Below are 24,830 nucleotides of genomic sequence, written 5' to 3'. Positions count from 1 at the left end.
GAAGATCAGTTTGTGGATGCCTTTTAGTGCTTACCATCATCTTTGACATGAAAGTCATCCATGTCTCTGGTATTATCATGGTTAGTGTCCCTGGCCTGTCCTGTTAAGTCTTCAATGTCTGCGAAAGGCAAACTCTTAATATTACATCAAAGCATTGCAAGTATTTCCAGTATTCCCAACCATGCAGGACCAGTCTATTTATTGACTTGCCTTAAGTGGTTTATTATGTGATCTGTGTCCTTGAACAGGGTCCTGAGACCAGTTTGCAAATTGCACGGCATTCCAAACAATCTGCTTTGACATTTTGATGTACAAATGCAATAAAAATAATATCACACACAAACTTGCAAAATTTTATGTCCTAGCAAACTAGTGAAAGCATAATTTTTTTTCTAAAATTCTCATTTGTTAAAATGCATGTTCTTTAAAGAAGAAACGTAAGCTTAATTTGCTAATTTTCTATGTTTGGAAAATGGGCAAATGCCAAATGAATGCAGAATGCAATGTCAACCATTGCTTGTTAGGTGACATATAGCTCAGACCACATTGCATAATTGAATGGTTGGGTTGTGCAGAGTTTTTTATTAATGAAACAATAGATTGTGTACTCCAAAGATGAGAGTGGATATTAGTCAGCATGTTTCAAAGTTCTAACAATAGTGAAAACAAACATGATCTTCTTGAAACAGTGAATTTCATCAATACAATAATCACAAATAGACAAAAAGTGATGTGTCGCTGTCATTAATGAGCATCCAAAGAAGCTTTGGTTTGCATTGTGTATATGAGCTTAAACAAATGTGTACCTGTTGTGGTATTAGAGTACTGTCTGTGGATGTGAATGTTTGTTAATGAGAAGGTGTGTGGTAAAATGTCGATGTACTGTGTGTGTGTGTGTGCACCCCTGTGTGTTTTCCAAAAGCAAGACAGTTTAAATCATTGTTGTCTGTATTGCTATTGGGGCTGGGTCGTAGGCACAGGATCGGCTGCTATCCTCTGGGCAGGGTGTGGTCTGAAACCATAAAGAACAAAGCACCTAGGAGGGAGTGAGTGAATGGTTTAGTGTATTGGGGGTTAGAGGCTCTATTGTCTGACAGGATTTTAACACCATCTAGTGTTCAATATTGGGTTCTACATGCTAGACCCACCTTCAGAGCAGCATCAGGAAAGGTAGATGGAGAATTAACAGTTTGGAATTAAATACTCTATGTGTAAAGTGAAGTTTTTTTTTTTGGTTGTCACAATTTTGTTTTGTTAGATGATTATTGCTGTGCTTTCTTTATGTAGGGAAAACCCAGGAAGAGTTTCCCGTGCACCAGGGCTGCACTAGCGGAAAGCAAAAAAAAAGGTATTTTATGAGGTCGCAATAAGTTTACAATGTTATATATTTCTCTTTTATACCTAGATGCAAATGCATACATTTGTCTCAGCAACCTTCTGTTTTGTTTTCTTTCAAACCCTAGATGGCTGAAGAGGAAGAAACCAGGGAAGTGCTCTTTCCAGACTGGGAGGGTCCAGACAAAACTGGCTTGACCATTGAACAGTCAAGTGACGGAGACATCTTTGTAAAGGAGGTGAAAGGAGAGTCACCTGCAGCGCGGTCTGGAAAAGTATATGAAGGTAGAATTTTGAATAAAGAATTAAGATTTACCTGACCAGTGTTCAAAGTCATCACTAGTATTCTTAATAGACTTTTTTGGTTCTGCCTCCATTTAATTCACAGGTGACCAAATTGTGGGAGCCACTATTTACTTTGATAACATGAGCTCAGAAGAAACAGCTGAGCTGCTAAAGACATTGAACTGCCACAAGGTTGGACTGAAACTACAAAACAAAGACAAATCCCCTTGCTGCTCGCCCTTGAGCACACCATGTCGTTCACCAATGGGTACACTGACATGGGAAGGGAAGACCCGGTTTGGAGGTTCTAGTCCAGACATCATCCTTGTAAGGTTTTTTTTGATAATATGATATCTGACTTTTTAAATGGAATCTAATAAAACAAAATGCATTCAATGCTGAATGTCTTCTTATGTTTTACAGAGTGGGGATGATGAAGACTATAAGAGAATATACACAAAAAAAATCAAACCAAGGCTGAAGTCTGAGGACCTTGCAGAAGGAGTAGATGTTCGTACAGAGCGGCACAGCAGCACAAGCAGTGATGGCAGCACGATTACTACCATCACCCGCCGCATTACTACCTACACAGTGGATATGCCGAGTGGCATAAGTGAGCAACCTGAAGTTTCAAGCCCAGAGTTCAAGGGGCCAAGGCACGAATCTGCAGATGGATCTCCTCGTTTCAGAATCTCACATGGCAGCCCTTCAGGTAAAGAGGGAATAGAAGAGGGAGTTTTCGAGTCAGGCAATGTCTCTTACACTGGGCCACATGTTAGCTCCACAGAGACACGATGGGGCAGTGGGGCTATTAAGACCACAACAAATACAAGAGAGATAGAAAAAGACAGAAGCGCAGGTCTCAGATTTAAAGGACAAAACTTTGGAATAACCGGTGGTAGCCAGGCAGGTTTTGAGATCTCAAGAGGAAGTGGAGAGACAGGAGATGGAAACACTCAGTTGTCTGAAGCAAGCATGACACTAAGAGACAGCACAAACACTGGGAATAAGCATGTTACAATAGGAGGGTTAGGAAGTGCAGAGGTAATTGCTGCAGACGAGAATGGAGGATCAATTAGTCTGTCTGTACCAGGGAAAGGAATGCAGATTTTGACTACATCAAATGATAAAACACAGGAGGAAAGTCTTGACACCAGTTTAGGTGGGAGAACAAAGGTTAGGGTATCTGAAATCGCCATCAATCCCCCACAAGCAAAGGGATCAGGTAGTATTGAAATTGCGAATGTCAGACATGGCGGAGGTTCCATTGATATTGATACTGAGTTGCGAGGTGGCAGATCAGCAATAACAATAGGTAATGTTACCTCTGGATATTCCTCAAGGCCTGCCAAGATTTCAGTGGCAGGTGTGGATGTAAGTGGTGTGCCAAAGACTGAGGGAGAAATTAAGGCACCGATAGTAGACTTCAAAGGTCCAGATGTAAATATTGAGGGAAATGAAACGGATTTCAAAATGCCTCAGATAAAGATTCCATCATTTGGTGCTCATGGGGTTGCTATTAAAGCACCAAAAGTTGATTTTGAAAGCACTGATGTAAAAATCAAAGGAACCAAACCTGAAATTGACATTAAAGCACCAGACACTGATGTCAAAACAACTGTGGTTAGCATTAAAGGGGACAAAGTTGATATAGATCGATCAGATGCAAACGTTAATATCCCAAAATTGGATATTAACATTGAGGGACATGAAGCTGGACCCAGTGGTCTGAAAGACACAAAACTTGAAGGTGATGTGACTGTACCAAGAATGAAAGTAGGTCAAATGAATGTTAAACCTCCAGTAATTGATGCAAAACTGGAAGGTCCAAACATTAACATATCATCCATTAAAGGAACAAAGATGCCAGCTGTGGATATCACACTTGAAAGTCCACAAGCTAAAGGAGATGTGGATATAAAAAAGCCAAAGATTGAAGGAAAAATAAAAGCACCTCAAGTGGATTTCGGAGGTCCAATTGTTAACCCTGAAAGTCACGAGGGACGCAAAATGCCTGAAATTGAAACACCATCATTCGGAATGAAAGGTCCAAGGGTTGAAGGGCCACAAGTTGAAGTTCACATTCCAAAAGCGGACAATATTATGAAAGCTCCTGAAATTAACATTAAAACAAGGGATGTTGACATTAAGAGCCCCAGTGGTACTATGACAGGATCAAAATTCAATGTGTTTTCGGGACTGAATGTTTCCGTGCCAAAAGTAGATTTAAGTGGCAAAGGTTTGAAACTCAAAGGTGATATGGATGTATCAGCTAGTGAGAGAGAGGGAGACAGAACAAAACCTGGGATTAACATCAAAGGTCCAGAGGTTGACATTGAAGGGCCGAATAGTGAATTTGAAATGCCTAAAATCAAAATGCCATCTAAGGCACCAGATATTCAAGGCCCTGATGCAAAAATCAAGGGATTTAAAGTTAATATGCCATCCATAAAAGGACCAAAGATGCCAGGTGTTGACATCAAACTACATGCTCCAAAAGTCAAAGAAGATGTGGGAGACATAAATGCTCCTGAGGTGGACATTGAAGAAGCAAATATTGATGTAACCCTTCCCAAAGCTAACATTCATGTTGAAGATCCTGACATTGACATCAAATCACCAGAGGTACATATTGAAGGACCAAAACTCAAAGGGTCTAAATTGAATATGCCAACAATATCAGGACCAAGCATCTCCATACAAGGTTTGGATAAAAAACTCAAAGATCCAAAACTAAAAAGTGATGTGGATGTGTCAGGTCCAAAGATAGGAGACATCAAAACACCTGATGTTGTGATCAAAACTCCAGAAGTTGATATTGAAGGGCCTACGGGGGGTTTTGAAATCTCGAAAATGAAGATGCCCTCTTTTAACATTAAAGGTCTAAAATTGGACAGTCCAGATGTTGATGTAAATCTTCCAAAAGCTACAATTGATGGGAAAGTACCTGATGCTGACATGAAAGCCTCACAGATTGACATCGAAGTCCCTGGTGCAAAAATGACAGGACCCAAATTCAAAATGCCAACTGTTAAAGGTCCAAAGATCCCAAATCTTGACATCAAACTAAAAGGTCCTAAAGTTGAGGGAAATGTGGATGCTTCACTTCCAAAGATTGAAGGAGGCATAACAGCTTCGGACGTGGACATTGAAGGAGAAGGATTTGATATTGAGGGCAAAAAAGGTGGATTTAAAATGCCTTCATTGAAAATGCCATCACTCAACATAAAGGGCCCAGATGGTGATCTGTCCCTTCCAAAACCGACAGTTGATTTTCCAGCTTCTGACATTGACATCAAATTACCAGAGGTAGATATGGAAGGACTAAAACTCAAAGGGCCAAATTTGAACATGCCATCAATATCAGGGCCAGAGATAAACATGCCAGATTTGGATATAAAACTCAAAGGTCCAAAACTAAAAAGTGATGTGGATGTGTCAGGTCCAAAGATAGGAGACATCAAAACACCTGATGTTGTGATCAAAACTCCAGAAGTTGATATTGAAGGGCCTACGGGGGGTTTTGAAATCTCGAAAATGAAGATGCCCTCTTTTAACATTAAAGGTCTAAAATTGGACAGTCCAGATGTTGATGTAAATCTTCCAAAAGCTACAATTGATGGGAAAGTACCTGATGCTGACATGAAAGCCTCACAGATTGACATCGAAGTCCCTGATGCAAAAGTTACAGGACCCAAATTCAAAATTCCAACTGTTAAAGGTCCAAAGATCCCAAATCTTGACATTAAACTAAAAGGTCCTAAAGTTGAGGGAAATGTGGATGCTTCACTTCCAAAGATTAAAGGAGACATAACAGCTGCTGAGGTGGACATTGAAGGAGAAGTTGACATTGAGGGCAAAAAAGGTGGATTTAAAATGCCTTCACTCAACATAAAGGGTCCAAAAATAGAGGGCCCAGATGGTGATATGTCCCTTCCAAAAGCGAAGGTTGATGTTCCAGCTTCTGACATTGACATCAAATTACCCTTACTGAAAGGGCCCACACTCAAAGGTGCTGTGGATGTGTCAGTTCCAAAGATTGAAGGAGACATCAAAACACCTGATGTTGATATCAAAGGTCCAGAGATTGATATTGGAGGGCCCAAGGTTGGATTTGAAATGCCGAAAATCAAAATGCCAACATTTGGTATTGAATCCCCTGAGTTGGATGTCAAAGGACTGGAAATTGACATTGAAAGTAAGAGTGGAAAAATCAAAGGTCCCAAATTCAACATGCCAGAAGTTTCAGGACCGAAGATATCCATGCCAAATGTCGACTTTAACCCAAAAGCTCCCAAACACAGCGTTGATGTGGATGTGTCAGTTCCAAAAATTGATGGGCCTGATGTAACAGTTGATGTTCCAGAGATTGGGACAAAGAAAACTAAATTTAAAATGCCAAAGTTTGGATTTAAGGGACCAAAAGTAAAGGCCCCAGAGACTGATGTGAAAATGGTACAAGGGGACATCAGCATCAAGGAAAAGAATGGAAGCTCTGAAGGTCTTGATGTTGACCTGGGACTGACTGGTCCAAAAACTAAAGGTCCAAAATTCAAGCTGCCAAAATTTGGTTTCAAAGGACCAAAGGCTGAAATGCCAGAAGTTGACATTAATCTTTCAAATGCTGGCACTGATATTAAAACACCATGTGTTGAAATCGAAGGACCAGATGTTGACATTGAGAGTTCTAGTGGTAAGGTCAGGGTACCTAAACCTAAAATGCCAACAATCTCTGGACCAAATATCAATGTAACAGATGTGGATTTAAATCTGAAAGGGCCCAGATTTAAAGGTGATATGGATATGTCACTTCCAAAGATCGAAGGAGACATAAAAGCACCTGGTGTTGAAATCAAATCTCCAGAGATTGATATTGAAGGGCCTAAGGGTGCATTTGAAATGCCAAAAATCAAAATGCCTTACTTTGGGATCAAGAGTCCTAAATTGGAGGGTCTAGATGTTGATGTAAACCTTCCAAAAGCTAATATAGATGTTAACATACCTAAGGTTGACATTGAAGGTCCTGATGCAAAACTCAAAGGGCCTGGATTCAACATGCCAAGTGTTTCAGAACCAAAACTCTCCATGCCCGGTGTGGATTTCAATCTGAAAGGTTCCACTCCTAAAGGTGGTGTTGATGTTGCACTTCCAAAGATCGAAGGAGACATGAAAGCACCTGGTATTGATATCAAAGCTGCAGAGATTGATATTGAAAGGCCCAAGGGTGGATTTGGAATGCCAAAAATAAAAATGCCTTCTTCTAAAATTAAAGGCACAAAATTGGAGTGTCCAGATGTGGATGTAAACCTTCCAAAAGCTAATATTGATGTTAACGTACCTGAGGTTGACATTAAAGGGACAGACATTGACATTGAAGGTCCTGATGCAAAACTCAAAGGACCCAAGATTAAAATGCCATCACTTAAGGGACCCAAACTTCCAGAGTGGGATCTTGGTCTAAAGGGGCCCAAAATGAAGGGAGATGTTGATGTGTCTGTTCCAAAGATCGAAGGAGACATACAAATTCCCACAGTTGACATTGAAGGACCAGAAGTTGACATTGAGGGGCCCAGAGGAGGATTCAAAATGCCGAAATTTAAAATGCCAAGCTTTGGTGGGAAGGGTCTAAAACTTGAAGGACCTGAAGTCGATGTCAGCTTCCCAGAAACTGATATTGATATTAAAGCCCCTGAATTGGATATCAAAGGACCAGAGTGTGACCTAGAGAGTCCTGGTGGCAAGATCAAGGGACCAAAATTCAAAATGCCAAACATCTCCGGACCAAAGATCAGTATGCCAGATGTGGATTTCGATCTGAAAGGGCCCACATTTAAAGGTGATATGTCACTTCCAAAGATTGAAGGAGACTTTAAAGCACCTGGTGTTGATATCAATGCTCCAGATATTAGCATTAAAGGTCCAAAAGGTGGATTTGACATGCCTAAAATACAAATGCCATCCTTTGGCATCAAGGGTCCTAAATTGGAGGGTCCAGATGTTGATGTAAACCTTCCAAAAGCTAATATTGACGTTAACGTACCTGAGGTTGACTTTAAAGGGCCAGAAATTGACATTGAAGGTCCTGATGCAAAACTCAAAGGACCAAAGATTAAAATGCCATCACTTACGGGACCCAAACTTCCAGAGTGGGATCTTGGTCTAAAGGGGCCCAAAATGATGGGAGATGTTGATGTGTCTGTTCCAAAGATCGAAGGTGACATCAAAATTCCCACAGTTGACATTGAAGGACCAGAAGTTGACATTGAGGGGCCCAGAGGAGGATTCAAAATGCCGAAATTTAAAATGCCCAGCTTTGGCGGGAAAGGTCCAAAACTTGAAGGGCCTGATGTTGATGTCAGCTTCCCAGAAACAGATATTGATATTAAAGCCCCCGGATTGGATATCAAAGGACCAGAGGTTGACCTAGAGGTTCCTAGTGGCAAGATCAAAGGACCAAAATTCAAAATGCCAAACATCTCCGGACCAAAGATCAGTATGCCAGATGTGGATTTCGATCTGAAAGGGCCCACATTTAAAGGTGATATGTCACTTCCAAAGATTGAAGGAGACATAAAAGCACCTGGTGTTGATATCAATGCTCCAGAGATTAACATTAAAGGTCCAAAAGGTGGATTTGACATGCCTAAAATACAAATGCCATCCTTTGGCATCAAGGGTCCTAAATTGGAGGGTCCAGATGTTGATGTAAACCTTCCAAAAGCTAATATTGATGTAAACGTACCTGAGGTTGATATTAAAGGGCCAGAAATTGACATTGAAGGTCCTGATGCAAAACTCAAAGGACCCAAGATTAAAATGCCATCACTTACGGGACCCAAACTTCCAGAGTGGGATCTTGGTCTAAAGGGGCCCAAAATAAAGGGAGATGTTGATGTATCTGTTCCAAAGATCAAAGGTGACATCAAAATTCCCACAGTTGACATCGAAGGACCAGAAGTTGACATTGAGGGGCCCAGAGGAGGATTCAAAATGCCGAAATTTAAAATGCCCAACTTTGGTGGGAAAGGTCCAAAACTTGAAGGGCCTGAAGTTGATGTCAGCTTCCCAGAAACAGATATTGATATTAAAGCCCCTGCATTGGATATCACAGGACCAGAGGTCGACATAGAGAGTCCTAGTGGCAAGATAAAAGGTCCAAAATTCAAAATGCCAAACATCTCCGGACCAAAGATCAGTATGCCAGATGTGGATTTCGATCTGAAAGGGCCGACATTTAAAGGTGATATGTCACTTCCAAAGATTGAAGGAGACATAAAAGCACCTGGTGTTGATATCAATGCTCCAGATATTAACATTAAAGGTCCAAAAGGTGGATTTGACATGCCTAAAATACAAATGCCTTCCTTTGGCATCAAGGGTCCTAAATTGGAGGGTCCAGATGTTGATGTAAACCTTCCAAAAGCTAATATTGATGTTAATGTACCTGAGGTTGACATTAAAGGGCCAGAAATTGACATTGAAGGTCCTGATGCAAAACTCAAAGGACCCAAGATTAAAATGCCATCACTTACAGGACCCAAACTTCCAGAGTGGGATCTTGGTCTAAAGGGGCCCAAAATGAAGGGAGATGTTGATGTATCTGTTCCAAAGATCGAAGGTGACATCAAAATTCCCACAGTTGACATTGAAGGACCAGAAGTTGACATTGAGGGGCCCAGAGGAGGATTCAAAATGCCGAAATTTAAAATGCCCAGCTTTGGTGGGAAAGGTCCAAAACTTGAAGGGCCTGAAGTTGATGTCAGCTTCCCAGAAACTGATATTGATATTAAAGCCCCCGGATTGGATATCAAAGGACCAAAGGTTGACCTAGAGAGTCCTAGTGGCAAGATCAAGGGACCAAGATTCAAAATGCCAAACATCTCCGGACCAAAGATCAATATGCCAGATGTGGATTTCAATCTGAAAGGGCCCACATTTAAAGGTGATATGTCACTTCCAAAGATTGAAGGAGACTTTAAAGCACCCGGTGTTGATATCAATGCTCCAGATATTAATATTAAAGGTCCAAAAGGTGGATTTGACATGCCTAAAATACAAATGCCTTCCTTTGGCATCAAGGGTCCTAAATTGGAGGGTCCAGATGTTGATGTAAACCTTCCAAAAGCTAATATTGACGTTAACGTACCTGAGGTTGACATTAAAGGGCCAGAAATTGACATTGAAGGTCCTGATGCAAAACTCAAAGGACCCAAGATTAAAATGCCATCACTTAAGGGACCCAAACTTCCAGAGTGGGATCTTGGTCTAAAGGGGCCCAAAATGAAGGGAGATGTTGATGTGTCTGTTCCAAAGATCGAAGGTGACATCAAAATTCCCACAGTTGACATTGAAGGACCAGAGGTTGACATTGAGGGGCCCAGAGGAGGATTCAAAATGCCGAAATTTAAAATGCCCAGCTTTGGTGGGAAAGGTCAAAAAATTGAAGGGCCTGAAGTTGATGTCAGCTTCCCAGAAACTGATATTGATATTAAAGCCCCCGGATTGGATATCAAAGGACCAGAGGTTGACCTAGAGAGTCCTGGTGGCAAGATCAAGGGACCAAAATTCAAAATGCCAAACATCTCCGGACCAAAGATCAGTATGCCAGATGTGGATTTCAATTTGAAAGGGCCCACATTTAAAGGTGATATGTCACTTCCAAAGATTGAAGGAGACATAAAAGCACCCGGTGTTGATATCAATGCTCCAGATATTAACATTAAAGGTCCAAAAGGTGGATTTGACATGCCTAAAATACAAATGCCTTCCTTTGGCATCAAGGGTCCTAAATTGGAGGGTCCAGATGTTGATGTAAACCTTCCAAAAGCTAATATTGACGTTAACGTACCTGAGGTTGACATTAAAGGGCCAGAAATTGACATTGAAGGTCCTGATGCAAAACTCAAAGGACCCAAGATTAAAATGCCATCACTTACAGGACCCAAACTTCCAGAGTGGGATCTTGGTCTAAAGGGGCCAAAAATGAAGGGAGATGTTGATGTATCTGTTCCAAAGATCGAAGGTGACATCAAAATTCCCACAGTTGACATTGAAGGACCAGAAGTTGACATTGAGGGGCCCAGAGGAGGATTCAAAATGCCGAAATTTAAAATGCCCAGCTTTGGTGGGAAAGGTCAAAAAATTGAAGGGCCTGAAGTTGATGTCAGCTTCCCAGAAACTGATATTGATATTAAAGCCCCCGGATTGGATATCAAAGGACCAGAGGTTGACCTAGAGAGTCCTAGTGGCAAGATCAAGGGACCAAAATTCAAAATGCCAAACATCTCTGGTCCAAAGATCAGTATGCCAGATGTGGATTTCAATCTGAAAGGGCCCTCATTTAAAGGTGATATGTCACTTCCAAAGATTGAAGGAGACTTTAAAGCACCCGGTGTTGATATCAATGCTCCAGATATTAACATTAAAGGTCCAAAAGGTGGATTTGACATGCCTAAAATACAAATGCCATCCTTTGGCATCAAGGGTCCTAAATTGGAGGGTCCAGATGTTGATGTAAACCTTCCAAAAGCTAATATTGATGTTAACGTACCTGAGGTTGACATTAAAGGGCCAGAAATTGACATTGAAGGTCCTGATGCAAAACTCAAAGGACCCAAGATTAAAATGCCATCACTTAAGGGACCCAAACTTCCAGAGTGGGATCTTGGTCTAAAGGGGCCCAAAATGAAGGGAGATGTTGATGTGTCTGTTCCAAAGATCGAAGGTGACATAAAAATTCCCACAGTTGACATTGAAGGACCAGAAGTTGACATTGAGGGGCCCAGAGGAGGATTCAAAATGCCGAAATTTAAAATGCCCAGCTTTGGTGGGAAAGGTCCAAAACTTGAAGGGCCTGATTTTGATGTCAGCTTCCCAGAAACAGATATTGATATTAAAGCCCCCGGATTGGATATCAAAGGACCAGAGGTTGACCTAGAGGTTCCTAGTGGCAAGATCAAAGGACCAAAATTCAAAATGCCAAACATCTCTGGACCAAAGATCAGTATGCCAGATGTGGATTTCGATTTGAAAGGGCCCACATTTAAAGGTGATATGTCACTTCCAAAGATTGAAGGAGACATAAAAGCACCTGGTGTTGATATCAATGCTCCAGATATTAACATTAAAGGTCCAAAAGGTGGATTTGACATGCCTAAAATACAAATGCCATCCTTTGGCATCAAGGGTCCTAAATTGGAGGGTCCAGATGTTGATGTAAACCTTCCAAAAGCTAATATTGATGTTAACGTACCTGAGGTTGACATTAAAGGGCCAGAAATTGACATTGAAGGTCCTGATGGAAAACTCAAAGGACCCAAGATTAAAATGCCATCACTTACGGGACCCAAACTTCCAGAGTGGGATCTTGGTCTAAAGGGGCCCAAAATGAAGGGAGATGTTGATGTGTCTGTTCCAAAGATCAAAGGTGACATCAAAATTCCCACAGTTGACATTGAAGGACCAGAAGTTGACATTGAGGGGCCCAGAGGAGGATTCAAAATGCCGAAATTTAAAATGCCCAACTTTGGTGGGAAAGGTCCAAAACTTGAAGGGCCTGAAGTTGATGTCAGCTTCCCAGAAACAGATATTGATATTAAAGCCCCCGGATTGGATATCAAAGGACCAGAGGTTGACCTAGAGATTCCTAGTGGCAAGATCAAAGGACCAAAATTCAAAATGCCAAACATCTCCGGACCAAAGATCAGTATGCCAGATGTGGATTTCGATCTGAAAGGGCCCACATTTAAAGGTGATATGTCACTTCCAAAGATTGAAGGAGACATAAAGGCACCTGGTGTTGATATCAATGCTCCAGATATTAACATTAAAGGTCCAAAAGGTGGATTTGACATGCCTAAAATACAAATGCCTTCCTTTGGCATCAAGGGTCCTAAATTGGAGGGTCCAGATGTTGATGTAAACCTTCCAAAAGCTAATATTGACGTTAATGTACCTGAGGTTGACATTAAAGGGCCAGAAATTGACATTGAATGTCCTGATGCAAAACTCAAAGGACCCAAGATTAAAATGCCATCACTTACGGGACCCAAACTTCCAGAGTGGGATCTTGGTCTAAAGGGGCCCAAAATGAAGGGAGATGTTGATGTGTCTGTTCCAAAGATCAAAGGTGACATCAAAATTCCCACAGTTGACATTGAAGGACCAGAAGTTGACATTGAGGGGCCCAGAGGAGGATTCAAAATGCCGAAATTTAAAATGCCCAACTTTGGTGGGAAAGGTCCAAAACTTGAAGGGCCTGAAGTTGATGTCAGCTTCCCAGAAACTGATATTGATATTAAAGCCCCCGGATTGGATATCAAAGGACCAGAGGTTGACCTAGAGATTCCTAGTGGCAAGATCAAAGGACCAAAATTCAAAATGCCAAACATCTCCGGACCAAAGATCAGTATGCCAGATGTGGATTTCGATCTGAAAGGGCCCACATTTAAAGGTGATATGTCACTTCCAAAGATTGAAGGAGACATAAAGGCACCTGGTGTTGATATCAATGCTCCAGATATTAACATTAAAGGTCCAAAAGGTGGATTTGACATGCCTAAAATACAAATGCCTTCCTTTGGCATCAAGGGTCCTAAATTGGAGGGTCCAGATGTTGATGTAAACCTTCCAAAAGCTAATATTGACGTTAATGTACCTGAGGTTGACATTAAAGGGCCAGAAATTGACATTGAATGTCCTGATGCAAAACTCAAAGGACCAAAGATTAAAATGCCATCACTTACGGGACCCAAACTTCCAGAGTGGGATCTTGGTCTAAAAGGGCCCAAAATGAAGGGAGATGTTGATGTGTCTGTTCCAAAGATCAAAGGTGACATCAAAATTCCCACAGTTGACATTGAAGGACCAGAAGTTGACATTGAGGGGCCCAGAGGAGGATTCAAAATGCCGAAATTTAAAATGCCCAACTTTGGTGGGAAAGGTCCAAAACTTGAAGGGCCTGAAGTTGATGTCAGCTTACCAGAAACAGATATTGATATTAAAGCCCCCGGATTGGATATCAAAGGACCAGAGGTTGACCTAGAGAGTCCTAGTGGCAAGATCAAAGGACCAAAATTCAAAATGCCAAACATCTCCGGACCAAAGATCAGTATGCCAGATGTGGATTTCAGTCTGAAAGGGCCCTCATTTAAAGGTGATATGTCACTTCCAAAGATTGAAGGAGACATAAAAGCACCTGGTGTTGATATCAATGCTCCAGATATTAACATTAAAGGTCCAAAAGGTGGATTTGACATGCCTAAAATACAAATGCCTTCCTTTGGCATGAAGGGTCCTAAATTGGAGGGTCCAGATGTTGATGTAAACCTTCCAAAAGCTAATATTGACGTTAACGTACCTGAGGTTGACATTAAAGGGCCAGAAATTGACATTGAAGGTCCTGATGCAAAACTCAAAGGACCCAAGATTAAAATGCCATCACTTACGGGACCCAAACTTCCAGAGTGGGATCTTGGTCTAAAGGGGCCCAAAATGAAGGGAGATGTTGATGTGTCTGTTCCAAAGATCAAAGGTGACATAAAGATTCCTACAGTTGACATTGAAGGACCAGAAGTTGACATTGAGGGGCCCAGAGGAGGATTCAAAATGCCGAAATTTAAAATGCCCAACTTTGGTGGGAAAGGTCCAAAACTTGCAGGGCCTGAAGTTGATGTCAGCTTCCCAGAAACAGATATTGATATTAAAGCCCCTGGATTGGATATCAAAGGACCAGAGGTTGACCTAGAGAGTCCTAGTGGCAAGATCAAGGGACCAAGATTCAAAATGCCAACCATCACTGGACCAAAGATCAATATGCCAGATGTGGACTTCAATCTGAAAAAGCCCACATTTAAAGGTGATATGTCACTTCCAAAGATTGAAGGAGACTTTAAAGCACCTGGTGTTGATATCAATGCTCCAGATATTAATATTAAAGGCCCCCAGATTGACATTGAAGGACCAGATGTTGACATTGAGGGGTCCAAAGGAGGATTCAAAATGCCAAAATTCAAAATGCCAAGCTTTGGTGGGAAAGGTCCAAAAATTGAAAGGCCTGAAGTTGATGTCAGTTTCCCAGGAACTGATATTGATATTAAAGCCCCCAGATTGGATATCAAAGGACCAGAGTGTGACCTAGAGAGTCCTAGTGGCAAGATCAAGGGACCAAAATTCAAAATGCCAAACCTCTCTGGACCAAAGATCAGTATGCCAGATGTGGATTTCAATCTGAAAGGGCCCACATTTAAAGGTGATATGTCACTTCCAAAGATTGAAGGAGACTTTAAAGCACCCGGTGTTGATATCAATGCTCCAGATATTAATATTAAAGGTCCAAAAGGTGGATTTGACATGCCTCAAATAAAAATGCCTTCCTTTGGCATCAAGGGTCCTAAATTGGAGGGTCCAGATGTTGATGTAAACCTTCCAAAAGCTAATATTGATGTTAACGTACCTGAGGTTGACATTAAAGGGCCAGAAATTGACATTGAAGGTCCTGATGCAAAACTCAAAGGGCCCAAGATTAAAATGCCATCACTTAAGGGACCCAAACTTCCAGAGTGGGATCTTGGTCTAAAGGGGCCCAAAATGAAGGGAGATGTTGATGTGTCTGTTCCAAAGATCGAAGGTGACATCAAAATTCCCACAGTTGACATTGAAGGACCAGAAGTTGACATTGAGGGGCCCAGAGGAGGATTCAAAATGCCAAAATTTAAAATGCCCAGCTTTGGTGGGAAAGGTCCAAAACTTGAAGGGCCTGAAGTTGATGTCAGTTCCCCAGGAACTGATATTGATATTAAAGCCCCCGGATTGGATATCAAAGGACCAGAGTGTGACCTAGAGAGTCCTGGTGGCAAGATCAAGGGACCCAAATTCAAAATGCCAAACATCTCTGGACCAAAGATCAGTATGCCAGATGTGAATTTCGATCTGAAAGGGCCCACATTTAAAGGTGATATGTCACTTCCAAAGATTGAAGGAGACTTTAAAGCACCTGGTGTTGATATCAATGCTCCAGATATTAACATTAAAGGTCCAAAAGGTGGATTTGACATGCCTAAAATACAAATGCCATCCTTTGGCATCAAGGGTCCTAAATTGGAGGGTCCAGATGTTGATGTAAACCTTCCAAAAGCTAATATTGACGTTAACGTACCTGAGGTTGACTTTAAAGGGCCAGAAATTGACATTGAAGGTCCTGATGCAAAACTCAAAGGACCCAAGATTAAAATGCCATCACTTACGGGACCCAAACTTCCAGAGTGGGATCTTGGTCTAAAGGGGCCCAAAATGAAGGGAGATGTTGATGTGTCTGTTCCAAAGATTGAAGGTGACGTAAAAATTCCCACAGTTGACATTGAAGGACCAGAAGTTGACATTGAGGGGCCCAGAGGAGGATTCAAAATACCGAAATTTAAAATGCCCAGCTTTGGTGGGAAAGGTCCAAAACTTGAAGGGCCTGAAGTTGATGTCAGTTTCCCAGAAACAGATATTGATATTAAAGCCCCTGGATTGGATATCAAAGGACCAGAGGTTGACCTTGAGAGTCCTGGTGGCAAGATCAAAGGACCAAAATTCAAAATGCCAAACATCTCTGGACCAAAGATCAGTATGCCAGATGTGGATTTCAATCTGAAAGGGCCCACATTTAAAGGTGATATGTCACTTCCAAAGATTGAAGGAGACTTTAAAGCACCCGGTGTTGATATCAATGCTCCAGATATTAACATTAAAGGTCCAAAAGGTGGATTTGACATGCCTAAAATACAAATGCCATCCTTTGGCATCAAGGGTCCTAAATTGGAGGGTCCAGATGTTGATGTAAACCTTCCAAAAGCTAATATTGACGTTAACGTACCTGAGGTTGACATTAAAGGGCCAGAAATTGACATTGAATGTCCTGATGCAAAACTCAAAGGACCCAAGATTAAAATGCCATCACTTACAGGACCCAAACTTCCAGAGTGGGATCTTGGTCTAAAGGGGCCCAAAATGAAGGGAGATGTTGATGTGTCTGTTCCAAAGATCGAAGGTGACATAAAAATTCCCACAGTTGACATTGAAGGACCAGAAGTTGACATTGAGGGGCCCAGAGGAGGATTCAAAATGCCGAAATTTAAAATGCCCAACTTTGGCGGGAGAGGTCCAAAACTTGAAGGGCCTGAAGTTGATGTCAGCTTCCCAGAAACTGATATTGATATTAAACCCCCTGGATTGGATATCAAAGGACCAGAGGTTGACCTAGAGAGTCCTAGTGGCAAGATCAAAGGACCAAAATTCAAAATGCCAAACATCTCCGGTCCAAAGATCAGTATGCCAGATGTGGATTTCAATCTGAAAGGGCCCACATTTAAAGGTGATATGTCACTTCCAAAGATTGAAGGAGACTTTAAAGCACCTGGTGTTGATATCAATGCTCCAGATATTAACATTAAAGGTCCAAAAGGTGGATTTGACATGCCTAAAATACAAATGCCTTCCTTTGGCATCAAGGGTCCTAAATTGGAGGGTCCAGATGTTGATGTAAACCTTCCAAAAGCTAATATTGACGTTAATGTACCTGAGGTTGACATTAAAGGGCCAGAAATTGACATTGAATGTCCTGATGCAAAACTCAAAGGACCCAAGATTAAAATGCCATCACTTACGGGACCCAAACTTCCAGAGTGGGATCTTGGTCTAAAGGGGCCCAAAATGAAGGGAGATGTTGATGTGTCTGTTCCAAAGATCAAAGGTGACATCAAAATTCCCACAGTTGACATTGAAGGACCAGAAGTTGACATTGAGGGGCCCAGAGGAGGATTCAAAATGCCGAAATTTAAAATGCCCAGCTTTGGCGGGAAAGGTCCAAAACTTGAAGGGCCTGAAGTTGATGTCAGCTTCCCAGAAACTGATATTGATATTAAAGCCCCTGGATTGGATATCAAAGGACCAGAGGTTGACCTAGAGAGTCCAAGTGGCAAGATCAAAGGACCAAAATTCAAAATGCCAAACATCTCCGGTCCAAAGATCAGTATGCCAGATGTGGATTTCAATCTGAAAGGGCCCACATTTAAAGGTGATATGTCACTTCCAAAGATTGAAGGAGACTTTAAAGCACCTGGTGTTGATATCAATGCTCCAGATATTAACATTAAAGGTCCAAAAGGTGGATTTGACATGCCTAAAATACAAATGCCTTCCTTTGGCATCAAGGGTCCTAAATTGGAGGGTCCAGATGTTGATGTAAACCTTCCAAAAGCTAATATTGACGTTAACGTACCTGAGGTTGACATTAAAGGGCCAGAAATTGACATTGAATGTCCTGATGCAAAACTCAAAGGACCCAAGATTAAAATGCCATCACTTACGGGACCCAAACTTCCAGAGTGGGATCTTGGTCTAAAGGGGCCCAAAATGAAGGGAGATGTTGATGTGTCTGTTCCAAAGATCGAAGGTGACATCAAAATTCCCACAGTTGACATTGAAGGACCAGAAGTTGACATTGAGGGGCCCAGAGGAGGATTCAAAATGCCGAAATTTAAAATGCCCAACTTTGGTGGGAAAGGTCCAAAACTTGAAGGGCCTGAAGTTGATGTCAGCTTACCAGAAACAGATATTGATATTAAAGCCCCCGGATTGGATATCAAAGGACCAGAGGTTGACCTAGAGATTCCTAGTGGCAAGATCAAAGGACCAAAATTCAAAATGCCAAACATCTCTGGACCAAAGATCAGTATGCCAGATGTGGATTTCGATCTGAAAGGGCCCACATTTAAAGGTGATATGTCACTTCCAAAGATTGAAGGAGACATAAAGGCACCTGGTGTTGATATCAATGCTCCAGATATTAATATTAAAGGTCCAAAAGGTGGATTTGACATGCCTAAAATACAAATGCCTTCCTTTGGCATCAAGGGTCCTAAATTTGAGGGTCCAGATGTTGATGTAAACCTTCCAAAAGCTAATATTGACGTTAACGTACCTGAGGTTGACATTAAAGGGCCAGAAATTGACATTGAAGGTCCTGATGCACAACTCAAAGGACCCAAGATTAAAATGCCATCACTTACGGGACCCAAACTTCCAGAGTGGGATCTTGGTCTAAAGGGGCCCAAAATGAAGGGAGATGTTGATGTGTCTGTTCCAAAGATCGAAGGTGACATCAAAATTCCCACAGTTGACATTGAAGGACCAGAAGTTGACATTGAGGGGCCCAGAGGAGGATTCAAAATGCCGAAATTTAAAATGCCCAGCTTTGGTGGGAAAGGTCCAAAACTTGAAGGGCCTGAAGTTGATGTCAGTTTCCCAGAAACAGATATTGATATTAAAGCCCCTGGATTGGATATCAAAGGACCAGAGGTTGACCTTGAGAGTCCTGGTGGCAAGATCAAGGGACCAAGATTCCAAATGCCAACCATCACTGGACCAAAGATCAGTATGCCAGATGTGGACTTCAATCGGAAAGGGCCCACATTTAAAGGTGATTTGTCACTTCCAAAGATTGAAGGAGACATAAAAGCGCCTGGTGTTGATATCAGTGCTCCAGAGATTGATATTAAAGGTCCTCAGGTTGATGTTGAAGGTCCAAAAGGTGGATTTGACATGCCTCAAATAAAAATGCCTTCCTTTGGCTTCAAGGGTCAGAAAGTGATTGGTCCAGATGTTGATGTAAACCTTCCAAAAGCTAATATTGAAGTTAATGTACCTGAGGTTGACATTAAAGGCCCAGAATTTGACATTGAAGGTCCTGATGCAAAACTGAAAGGGTCCAAGAACAAATTGCCATCACTGTCAGGACCCAAGCTTCCAGGATGGGATTTTGGTCTGAAGGGGCCCAAAATGAAGGGAAATGTCGATGTGTCTGTTCCAAAGATTGAGGGTGGTATTAAAGCTCCCAAGGTTGACATTGAAGGACCAGATGTTGATTTCGATAGTCAGAAAGGAGGATTTAAAATGCCTAAGTTTAATATGCCAACTTTTGGTGGAAAAGGTCCTAAACTTGAAGGGCCAGAAATTGATGTCAGCCTTCCAACAGCAGACATTGATATTAAAGCACCTGAAGTGGATATCACAGGACTAGATGTTGATATTGAGAGTCCTAGTGGTAAGTTTAAAGGGCCCAGATTCAACATGCCAACTGTTTCAGGACCCAAACTTTCCATGCCCGGTGTGGATTTCAATCTTAAAGGTTCTACTCCTAAAGGTGGTGTTGATGTCTCAGTTCCAAAGCTGGAAGGCCCTGAAGTCAAAATGCCAACCATAAAAGGACCAACACTGCCAGACGTTGATGTGTCAGCTCTGAATATTGGAGACATTAAACCACCTGTCATTGATGTTAAAGGTCCAGAGGTTGAAGGCTTTAAGGGTGAAATTCAAATGCCCAGAATCAAAGGGCCTACAATAAAAGCTGAGATGGATGCATCAGTGCCCAAAATGGAAAGGGATATCAAAGTTCCAAAAGCTAATATTAAATCACCAACCATGACAATAGAAGGTGGAAAGACAGGTGTTACATTTCCCAAGTTCAAAGGTCCTAAGTTTGGAATGAAATCGATAGAAGTCGAAGGACCTGGATCAATGGTTAAGAAACCCATGTTCAGCGTGGGAGCTAAAGGTTCCAGAACAGATGTACATCTCCCAGACACTGAAGCAAGTCTGGATGCCCCTGATATTGACATCAATGTAAAAGGGAAAAGGGGTAAATTTAAGCTTCCTAAAGTGAAAGCAAAGGCAAAGAAACCTGATTTTGACATAGAAACACCAGTAGTAGACCTGGATGTAGACACACCCAATGTTCATGTTAAAGGAACAAAGGTAAAGAAGCCTATTTTTGGTAAGCTTCATTTTCCTGATGTGGAATTAGATATCAAATCACCAAAATTGAAAGGCGATGGATCTTTATCTGAGGGACTGAAATCACCTGATATGCCATCTGTAAGCCTAAATGCTGCTTCTGATGGGTCTTCTGTTGAGTGTCCAGATGTTATGTTGGAAGGGTCAGATTTGAAATTCAAGACTTCTGATATTAAAATGAAAAATGTGAAATATGGGGCAGAGGTTGATGCAAATGTTCCAATGGGCAGTGCAATTGGTGGCCTTCAATACCCAGAGGATATAGCAATATTCCCCAAAATCAAGGTACCAAAATTTGGTATTGCTCTTCCTCAGCCAGAAGGCCAAGAAGGTGGAGAAAATGTAAAATCTGAATTTGCAGCAGCTGGAGGAATACATCTACAGCATCCATCTGTCAGTGCCCAAAATGTTGAGGTTGCCAGTCCAGAACTAAAGCAAAGTGAAAGCAAAGTAAAGGTAAAGATGCCAAAACTATTTGGTAAATCTAAAGCAAAGGGTAGTAGTGTAGGTGACGTTCGGGGACTTGAGGGAGAATTGAGTGCCAGTGGAAAAGGAAGTAAAGATCTAAGTGTACAAACTGGGGAATTGATAGTTGGGAAATTAAAACTAGAAGGTGATCCTGAACTTGGTGTGTCAACTAAAGGCAAGTCAGCCTCACTGGATTTTTTCAAGAAATCAAGGCATCGGTCATCGTCTCTGAGTGATGAGGGAGGGCTTGCAGTCAGTTCTCCTTCAGTTCACCTAGATGCTGAGGGTGGCGACATTTCATTAGACCTGGGAGGAAGCAAGGTCAAAGGAAAGAAAAGCAAGTTGAAGTTTGGCACCTTTGGAGGGTTTGGTTCAAAGTCTAAGGGCTCATATGAAGTGACAGAGGGCAGTGAAGCAGGAGCAGAGGGAAGTGCAGGTCTGTCCCTACCATCTAAAAAGTCAAGATTGTCTTCATCTTCCAGCAGTGACAGTGGTTCAAGAGGTTTTAGGTTCCCAAGACTTGAACTATCTGTCTCACCCAAAAAATGAATAGTTATGAAGCCAAAAAAACTCTCATGTACAGTCAAATATATTCTCCTAGAATGGTAAATTCTTGAAAGTTTACTTTTTTAAATCTTTGGAGACATACACAGTCATGTTAATGTCATTAACAATAAGTAATTATTTTCTCTTTTTTTTCAATAATTAGTCAGGTGTGCATGAGATTGTTTAAAATCCCTTCAAACTGTAAATAAGATTAATTTGTATTGTAATAATAAATATTGTTTTTGTACATAGTCCAGATTTATTGAAAATATGCCATGTCACCAAATATCCATCAATAGTTTATTACATGGTTTGTCATTATTATCCTAGTGCATTCTATTAAATGAATGTTTTTAATTAAAGGGTGTGGTATGTTTGTATCCAGTGGTCTTCTGCACAGAACAGATTATTACAATAGTTATTTTGAAGGAAAATCCTGTTTATACACAAAACACAAATACAAACAGTTACCAGTTTTTCTGTATGAAATCATTTTTATTTTCAAGCTTTGATATTATTTAACCATTGAAGAAGTATATATATGCAACAGGGAGCTGGCCAGGGGCGGACTTGGAGCATCAGACCTCTAATTTTGGAGGCTAAACTATGTAACAGTTACCAGACTAGTAAACAAGTAGGTGGTGCAAGATATGATAGTTCAAGGGCTTTTACTTTGAAATTCTAGATCAGATTGTACTGATATTGTCTGGGTGACCATCTGAAACAGGTAGTTTCTTAATGTCAGTCTGTTATTTTGTTAGTTGAATTTACTTTTTTCTTCATTATAAGGTTTATTGACTCAGTGGTAATGACAAATCATACATTTTTGAAGTCTCAATTTTTCTCTGAAATTGTTTCACACAGTCATAATTCTTTTATCATTAATTGTATTTATTATTTTTCATTGCTTCATTCAGTTCAATTAATTCACTATATTTTAAATTAATTAATTATTTTTTATCTCATTAATTCATTCATGCATTCACAGACTGAACTAATTTGACGTCCCATGTACAGGAAGGTCGCTTTTATTTTGAAATCAATCTAACATGTAACTTAATGCTTAGAAACAATGTGCAGCTGGAAATGAGTGGCTGGCTTGACCGCAGTCCTTTACTGCTGTACAGTGTCACTTGACTGACCTGGCCCCTGTCACTTATTTTGCAAAATTTAGCTGCATCTGAGGCAAGAGCTTTTCTCTTACTTCTTTCCCTCTCTGCTCCACTGTTCCATTTCTTCTGACCATGACCTTCCATTTCCGTGATTACATCGGTTATGTCAGTTGCCAAGTGAATTTGAAGGGTCAGTCACCTCGTTCCTGCTTGCTATATTATTGCAGGTCAAGTTAGACCATCAGACCTCTAGGTAATGTCCCGGTGCTCCCGATATGCAGTCCGCCACTGGCTGGCCCTAACACATTCACATTTTAAAGGGTGATGGCATTGTATACACCATAATTGCAATGACAACCACTGTTTATAAACTATCAACTCTCTAAAATGCTGTTAGTACTTCTCTGTTAATTTTTATGCAAATCAATTCACCTTCAAATTCTATGTGATTTACCAAAAATATGCATTTGTGTCACTTGTTTTAAACATGTAAACTTATTTATATGTTTATAAAAAACATATAAACTTCCTTATTCTGTCATTTTCGTTCTTACCTTTTTTTTTACGATCCTCTGTATTTTATTTCTTTTGTCACTCTCTGTACACACACTCTGTGCTTATTATTATGTTAAACAATGTCACAAATAAACTCATTTGTATTTCATTTGTTTGCAAAAATATGCATTGATAGAGAGTTGCATAGTTTTGATCAGATATGATGGAAATGGGACACGATACTTTTGGTCTATTCTTTTGTGTGCATTCTGCCAAAGAAACTAAATAAAAAAATTATAGAATTGATGTTTCTTCAATCTGTATTTATTATGATATATGATCAATACTTAGGATTTACTTAGTTCCATTTTACTGTCAGCAATATTCAATACCCTTCATGATGCTCAGGTGCATTACATAGAAAAGGTTTCCATGTATATGTAGTAATTGTACTCATGTGAAACTAGACTTAGTGAAATATTTATGCATAGATGAGGCAGGCTTTTGAATTAATTTTGACTGATACACATCAATTGTACAACAACTCATCTGACTCGAGTTATTATCTGTATTTTTAAGATTTGTCTTGACATCAAACACCAATTTAGCTGTTTTTCCTTTGCCTCAATGGGGAACTAGAAGTTTCACATTTTGAATAAACAGAGGAAACCATCTTGTGCCCGTGATGTTATGTTGAGCCACCCAACCAGTCTTGAATGAATCTCAGCTGTCTATCAATACACCGTATCCCATTTTTACAGCATCAAATAACTAATTCAAATCAAACTTAGAATAAAAGACATGAACATAGGTCTGTTTTATATAAATTGCCAAAAATGACAGAAACCACTGTGATTGCTTAATTTGTCCCATCTCCCACCCACTAACATTGAGGGGTTGGTGTTTTTACGGGCATCCAGCAGGGCGAGATCAAGATGACTTGGCTTTTTTTTTTCTAGCTGAACTTGAATACAGTCAATGGCAATTATGCCATATAGTGACAAATTCTAAAAGGCAGCATACCAATATGGATTATATATCTGTAAAAATCCTATTTAATTTGGTGACAAAGGTCAAAGCCTAGATGCTAAATATCAACTCTGTACATATTCATTCACAAAAAAGTCACGTGACTGTTGGACTGGGTTTGGTTTCATTTGAAGCAGCTAATGATGGCTGGCAAAATTAATTTTTTATTTGACTTTTTCACTGTAAATGGAAAAAGGTTGTTATGAGAGAGATGATAACAAACCAAAACAATTAAGTAGTTGGCCAGACAGCTGAATGTTGAACAAAACACTGGCTTACCAGACTTACATTTTCAGACACTTTTCGGTTTTTACATAATTGTCACAGGATTATGACATACAACATCTGCTGGTGAAAATACAGATGGTAATTTTTAAATATTTATTTTATGCTTGGTATTACTGCATTCAGGTAAGAAACACGATGTATGACCATCTTTAAATGTAGAAAGAAACTTGTCTGTCTTAGTTTTTTGCTGTGATGAGCTAATCTGCTCTTATTTACATTTACATTTGAATCCCTCTTATTAGCAGGTTGTTACTTTCACCCACTATTGGTCATATCACTCAAATTGAACCTTAGATAAATACAGATAATAAGATAAATCTGTGTTGAAGGTCTCTTTGGGATGCCTGGAATATCAAAACAGTGTACTGATAGGTCTTCTTCGAGGAATGGAAAATACACCACCCAGTGGTTAGATTACAATACACCACTATTACAAGG

The 24,830-nt window shown here is 40.6% G+C and overlaps 1 protein-coding gene and 1 long non-coding RNA gene across 5 annotated transcripts in view; one reads left to right on the top strand and one right to left on the bottom strand.

Moving 5' to 3' along the window:
* Positions 1–23,381, top strand: part of ahnak (AHNAK nucleoprotein) — a 35,267-nt gene extending 11,886 nt beyond the window's left edge. For both annotated transcript variants that reach the window (XM_020098687.2, XM_069531931.1), the window contains 4 exons: positions 1,288–1,348; positions 1,464–1,620; positions 1,724–1,947; positions 2,044–23,381. In XM_020098687.2, coding sequence (XP_019954246.2) covers positions 1,464–1,620; positions 1,724–1,947; positions 2,044–21,471 — 19,809 coding nt within the window. In that variant the 5' untranslated portion in view covers positions 1,288–1,348 and the 3' untranslated portion in view covers positions 21,472–23,381. The remainder of the gene's footprint in view (positions 1–1,287; positions 1,349–1,463; positions 1,621–1,723; positions 1,948–2,043) is intronic.
* LOC138411471 (uncharacterized) lies at positions 563–7,887 on the bottom strand. 3 transcript variants are annotated; one of them, XR_011244109.1, is made up of 4 exons: positions 6,623–6,765; positions 1,420–1,602; positions 1,149–1,326; positions 563–1,036 (listed from the first exon to the last, which is right to left on the bottom strand). It is a non-coding gene; the product is annotated as an uncharacterized lncRNA (long non-coding RNA). The 3 variants fall into 3 exon arrangements; XR_011244108.1 differs by lacking the exon at positions 6,623–6,765 and adding an exon at positions 7,749–7,887 and having other exon boundaries at positions 563–1,326; XR_011244107.1 differs by having other exon boundaries at positions 563–1,326.
* Positions 23,382–24,830: the final 1,449 nt, after the last annotated feature.

Source organism: Paralichthys olivaceus, chromosome 9 (assembly GCF_024713975.1).
Source record: "Paralichthys olivaceus isolate ysfri-2021 chromosome 9, ASM2471397v2, whole genome shotgun sequence".
NCBI classification, from domain to species: Eukaryota; Metazoa; Chordata; class Actinopteri; order Pleuronectiformes; family Paralichthyidae; genus Paralichthys; species Paralichthys olivaceus.
This window is presented reverse-complemented; position numbering and strand designations above follow the sequence as displayed.